Source organism: Gavialis gangeticus, unplaced genomic scaffold, assembly GCF_001723915.1.
Source record: "Gavialis gangeticus isolate Ggan-Ray unplaced genomic scaffold, GavGan_comp1, whole genome shotgun sequence".
Classification (NCBI taxonomy): domain Eukaryota; kingdom Metazoa; phylum Chordata; order Crocodylia; family Gavialidae; genus Gavialis; species Gavialis gangeticus.
This window is the reverse complement of record NW_017729032.1, coordinates 52,497,605-52,503,949: the sequence shown is the minus strand read 5'-3', so window position 1 is coordinate 52,503,949 and position 6,345 is coordinate 52,497,605. Positions and strand designations below refer to the sequence as shown.

At 41.7% G+C, this 6,345-nt stretch overlaps 1 protein-coding gene across 2 annotated transcripts in view; it reads right to left on the bottom strand.

Annotated features, from left to right (window-relative positions):
• RFC3 (replication factor C subunit 3) overlaps positions 1-6,345 on the bottom strand; it is a 29,738-nt gene that overhangs the window by 4,168 nt on the left and 19,225 nt on the right. For both annotated transcript variants that reach the window (XM_019525420.1, XM_019525421.1), the window contains exons 4-7: positions 3,775-3,872; positions 2,322-2,503; positions 1,895-2,031; positions 1,705-1,803 (exon numbers count right to left, since the gene is read on the bottom strand). In XM_019525420.1, the coding sequence (XP_019380965.1) occupies positions 1,705-1,803; positions 1,895-2,031; positions 2,322-2,503; positions 3,775-3,872 (516 nt within the window). The remainder of the gene's footprint in view (positions 1-1,704; positions 1,804-1,894; positions 2,032-2,321; positions 2,504-3,774; positions 3,873-6,345) is intronic.

Below are 6,345 nucleotides of genomic sequence, written 5' to 3'. Positions count from 1 at the left end.
AGCATACCACAGAATTCTAAGCATAAATTTTTTTGTAGCTTTAACCTCTTTAATATGCAGCCTGCAATATTCATACCATATATAAAGCTAATCTAAAATGTACATGATTTCACTCAATACTTTTTATTCAATTTTGGTTCACTAGCTGTCACAACTTCAGTTGAATCTAGGAAGTATTACAGCACTATGGGTGCCTATAGACGTGATCTGATACATTCCAATTAGAATGCTTTAGCATCGCTGCAGCATCTCATGTATATGTTTTTGGATATAAAACAGAGAAAACTAGGAACCCTGGCTATAAGTAAAGCTCACAGAATGTGTCCCAAAGCCATTTTTAAACACATGGGGGCTTAATACACGTAATGCTGTGGCATTTTAAATTTGAGAGTGGCTCCTGGCAAGGCTGCAGTGACAGCAGCGTGGGGTTGCACCCCTTAAAGCTGGGTGCCAGTGGCAAGGAGATCCCTGCTGTTCCCTGCCACACTGGGCCATGCTCGATGGGCTGCAGAGGCCCCAGGGGAGGAAAGCAGGGCAGGAGCCCAAGCCTACAGCCTGCACCTTCCCTGCATACAGATGTAAGGGGGTGCAGAGAATGGAGCTAGAGATTGTTCTCAGTGGCAACAGATGAGAAGACAAGGAGCAACAAGGTCTCAAGTTGCAGCAAGGGAGGTTTAGGTTAGATATTAGGAAGAATTCTCTCACTAGAAGGGCAGCGAAACACTGGAACAGGTTACCCAGAGAGGGGGTAAAATCTCTATCCTTCGAGGTTCTTAAGACCCAGCTAGACAAAGCTTTGGCTGGGATGATTGAGCTGGGGATAGTCCTGCTTTGAGCAGGGGTTAGACTACATGACCTCCTGAGATCCCGTCCAACTCTAACTTTCTATGATTTCTAGCTTGCTTACACAACAGCTAAAATGTGTCACGTGATAAAACAAGTGTTTTTTCCTCTCACATTCCTGGATAAATGAAGGAAAAAGTTCTTCCCAGAAGATTTTATGGCAGCTTGGGAAGGAAGTATCAAGTGATCTGGGTTCCAACAGCTTACAGAGGTAATTATTTAAATAACTATACAGGCAAGTACATTAACTTATGCAAGCTAAAGAAATGCAAGGAGAAGGCTATACATATGAATTTAAAACTGAATTGTAGAGAAGATTTCTTCCCTTCAAGACTTTAAAATGCTGTATTTATTTCTAATGTAATGCCAATCCCTTGTACAGTGATGTAGCCTACTGGAAAGTCCGAATGCTGGAATGGCAGTGTCAGGTAGAACAGAACAAGTTGTACCATGTTCAGACAAGGTAACAAACACTATAACTACAAGGCAGCTATATACTTTAGACATCTGCGTAGAAGCGTGTAGAAGATTAGAAGAAGTCGACAGACAGATGAAGACCAGAACTCACTTCCAGATATAGACAAGTACTATAAAAGATTGTAGGTTTGCTGGGCAGCACATACAGCAAATACATATATTCAAAGTAAAGCCATGGCACTGGCTGTGTAACAAAACTTGGCCTGCTTATTCGCTTGAGAGGCTCACTTAAAATCTTAAGATTGAATACTGGCCATCCCCTATAGACTTTAACCCATTTTCTTTGGATATAAAATATATAAAACATCCTGAACTAATAAAATGCCACAAAACATTTAAAACATAATGCTTCTTAGGCTCCAATAACATAGTATTTCCACCTACCTCTGGGGAGTCTGCTGACTGACAACAGCATTTGCAGTCTCCCTCAGATATACTTCCCAGTCTGTCTCAGGGATGTCTTGATCAGATGTGAAAGGATACCTGCACAACAAAATAAAACTATTTTGGCAACGGGCCTAGAAGGAATGCGCATTACAAAATCTAGTCCATATTATTTCTCAAAGCAACATACTGTTGCACTCTGCAGGCCTCACACATAAGCAGCGCCTTTCGAAGATTCCTTCCAGATTTCTCAGCAAGCTGACGAGCTAGATCCTGAGGAAGAGTCAGACCTTCTTTTTTACACACGCTGGATAACACATGACAAATCTACATGAAAAAAACAGGTAACAAAGATACATATGACCCACAGAATACATTTTGTAGCCTTGTGACTATTTTCAGGCTCACGCATTTCTGGACTAGCTGCTACCTAAACATAACTCAAGTTTGCTCATTAAATAGATACCATAATACTGGTAAGAGGGGAAAATCATGGACCATAGACAGGATTTGGATCACTTAGTGTATGGCCATAGCACTGGCCGTAAGTATACAGTAAAAACATGGTGGATTATTATTTGGAATGGAGGCTCATTTTTGCCTCCACCTAAACTTACATCTTCAATGCTAGGAGCAGGAACTCGTACTGCTAGACATCTACTTTGTATAGGTGCAATAATTTTTGACATGGAATTGCAACACAGGATCAGTCTGCAGGTGGCCATATACTTCTCCATGGTTCTTCGCAGTGCATGCTGAGCATCTTTAGTAAGTTTGTCAACTTCTGTCAACAGTACCACTGAAGAGAAAAATAAAAACAAAACCTTAAGTATCCTTTATTAGAAGAGTTCTATAGGAAATAATGATGTACTTTATCTTTCTATTCTTCTTTAACTTCAGAAGTGAGTGAATGTGGTTCATGGCTGGAGAAAATGGACTAGGATTCATAGGACCAGGGTTCCAATTTCTACTTGGTCACTGACCTGCTATGACACCTTGGGCAAATAATTTCCCTTTCTGCTCCCATTTCCCTCTGACCGTCTCATCTATTAAGATATTAAGCTCTTCAGGGCATAACTGTAGCTGCTACCGAGATATGAATAAGAATTCAAATTAGGTGCTTAAGACCAGCAATCTACTGTGAATTAATCAGTAGATATCAGTGTTTCATCAATAATTTTAAGCAAATGATTGGGATGAATTTTCTGAGACCCTATGAGGGAAGAAAATATTGAGAGGCAGGTGGGGGGGTGCTGATCAGTTTTACATTAAAACTAGGATCTCAATGGAATGGGTGGAAAAGGTAGAAAGCTTCTTGTTGTGAAGATGGTCAGTTTTTCCCTGTATATATATTCTTTCTATATGGTTCAGAGTAGTTAGTGAGCATACCTTAATGGGAGGTATTATTAAAAACAGTGTTTGCCCAAGAACTGTGAAGAAAGTGATGGAGACAAGGCCACCATTACTTTATTTCTACTCTATTCTCCCACCTTTCTCCTCCACATATTTCTCTATCCTTCTTTTAGTCTTGGCAATAAAAGCAGCTGTAACATTCTGCATCTGGAACACTAAAGAGAAAAAAACCCCACTGATATCTTTGAGAACCCTAGCTAATTAGCTCCCTCAGTAACCCTTCTGTGCAACGCCTCTGAACTTTCTGCACTAAAAACACTCCATACATACTTCTCATGTATGCCATTACAAAAAACATATTGGGGCTAATACGGAAGTGTCCTTTTCCTTCCCATGGAGGAGTGCACGTGTGTTGGCGGGGAAAGGAGGGAAGGGATAGTGTAGGTTGCCTGGAGGACTGACCAGATCCATGTCACAAAGCTGAACATCCACAACACACTGTGAAGTAGTTCACAGTGAGTCAGTTCAAAATAGTACTTGATTTTCTAGATACACTTTTGAATTGTTCCAGGCATATTTAAGACAGTTCAATAGGCTTGTACATCTGTCCATCTCATGCTGAAACCTCATTTAAAACATTTCAAGTGTTATGCGTGCTCACACCCTTAGATTTTTCTCCTCTAAAGTTCTGGCCTGCTTTTATCTCATTTTACTAACCTTTAAAATCTCTTTGAGTACTTGTCTCAAGTTGTTGGGATTGCGCTACTGTCTTCAACAGTTCTTGAATTACCACACGGTCACTATTTCCTGCATCACTGCACAAAAGTTTACATAAAAATATACTTTGTTGTTACATTTGTTTTAAGAGACTAGACTTTATCTTCAGTGCATTATTCTAAGCAAAACCCAAAATGTAGCTATCTGCATAAAGAATGCGAGACACTGACATGAAAATTCATTTACCTTAAATGTGAGCATTTGAAGTCCAGTAAGTACTGACTAATTATCTTCCTAACCTTTGAAACTTACATATTATGCACACCAGCATTATGTGTTTGTTGTTTTGCATGAAAGATCACATATTAATTGTAATGAGTTATATTTGACATGCAGGCCCAGATCCTACTCTGCTTAGTGGAGGTTTTTTTATACAGCCACTTGGCCAAGAAAAGAACAAAAAAGCATCTTACCTCATAAGAGTGATACTGCTTTCCTAGTGCTGCATATTCACTTTGCATTAAGTAGTTATTGAATAAAATGGAAAAATAGCAGGTCTGGAACTTAGGTCTCCCTTCCTTAGGGCACTGTGCCCTTCACTGAGCTAGAGTGGGCTTCATCTTGCTTGCTCTACCTTTGGCCCTGTAACTCCTGCATTCCTTTCCCCCTAGTAGCTCAGCTTCAACAGGAAGAATGGAGAACACCCTCAGTCCTGCTTAGCCTGGTTCACAGCCTGATGATTAGCCCATTAGGGCACTGGCTAGGACCTCAGCCTCCCACTTTCTCCTTAACACCTAGGCCAGTGTGCCATCAGAAATGAACAGGTATTGTGGAATTTTGCCATGGCAATGAGCTACAATAGGTATGAGGATACCTTAACAGGTGTGCCACAGAAAATTTTTATTAATGTAAGTGTGCCTTGGGCTGGAAAAGTTTGGGAAACACTGACCTAGGCTACCAGACAGAAGTTCTCCTCCTACTCCTGCCCTCACGCTTAGCCTTAAACACATAAGTAAGGCCAAGATAAAGGTATGTTTCAGAAGCAGATGAAATGACCTTGCTCAAGTCCCTGAAACAATGGCAAGTAGGATTGTACTAAAGGAACTTGGGCACTTAAAGTTGCCCTGGTGCCTCATCTTAGAAATTAAAATCAGAATTGACTCCAATTTCTGTTGCTCCTCCACTTTCTAAACAGTCATTTTGTCCTTGACCAAAAGTCATCTAGCCAGCCAATAAAACAAAACAAGAACAAAAGATCTTTTTGATATGTATACATCCTCATCATTCTGAGAACAACTATAGTTATAACTAAAGATCTTCTTGAGAAAGATCTGACATTAAACCTGCAGCTTGAAGTAAAAATGTTGCCCTTGTGTCCATCCCCCCCACCAAGTCTCAGAAATGCCTGTTTACTTCCAAATCTGAAATTAAGATGCAGGGAGACCAGTGGATGTGGTGTACCTTGATTTTAGCAGGCATTTGATATAGTCTCCCACAATGTTCTAGCAGGCAAGCTAAAGAAGTATGGGCTGCATGAATGGACTGTAAGCTGGACAGAAACCTCGCTGGAGCATCAGGCTCAGAGTGGTAATCAATGGCTCAATGTCTAGTTGGCAACCAGTATCACGTGGAGTACCCCGGGGTCAATCCTGAGGCCAGTTCTGTTCAATGTCTTCAATGACCTGGAAGATGGCATAGAGTGCACCATCAGCAAGTTTGCAGATGATACCAAGCTGGGAGGAGCAGTAGATATGCTGGAGGGTTGGACTAGGATTTAGAGTGACCTAGACAAATTGGAGGATTTGGCCAAAAGAAATCTCATGAGGTTCAACAAGAACAAGTGCAAAGTCCTGCACTTAGGACAGAACAATGCCATGCACCAGTACAACCTGGGCACCAATTGGCTGGAGAGCAGCTCTGCAGAAATGACCTATGGGTTACAGTGGACAATAAACTGAATGAGCCAGCAGTGTTCCTTTGTTGCCAAGAAGGCTAACAGCATACTGGGCTGCATTAGTAGGTGTGTTGCCAGCAGGTCAAGGCAAGTGATTAACTACCCTCTATTCAGCACTGGTGAGGCCATATCTGGAATACTGTGTTCAGTTTTGGGCCCCCCACTACAGAAAGGATGTGGACCAACTGGAGAGAGTCCAGAAGACGGCAACAAAATGGTGAGGTGGCTGGAGCACATGACTTATGGGGACAGGCTGAGGGAACTGGGCTCATTTAGTCTAGAGAAGAGAAGACTGAGGTGGGATTTAATATCAGTCTTCAACTACCTCAAAGGGGGTTCAAAAGAGGATGGAGCTAAACTGTTCTCAGTGGTGGCAGATCACAGAACAAGAAGCAACAGTCTCAAGTTGCGGGAAGGGAAGTTTAAGGTAGATATTGGGAAGAATTCTCTCACTAGTAAAATTTTAGAACAGGTTACCCAGATAGGTGGTGGAATCTCCATCCTTGGAGGTTTTCAAGACCCAGCTAGAAAAGCTTTGGCTGGGATGATCTAGTTGGGGCTGGTGCTGCTTTGAGCAGGGGGTTGACTAGATGGCCTCCTGAGGTCCCTTCCAACCC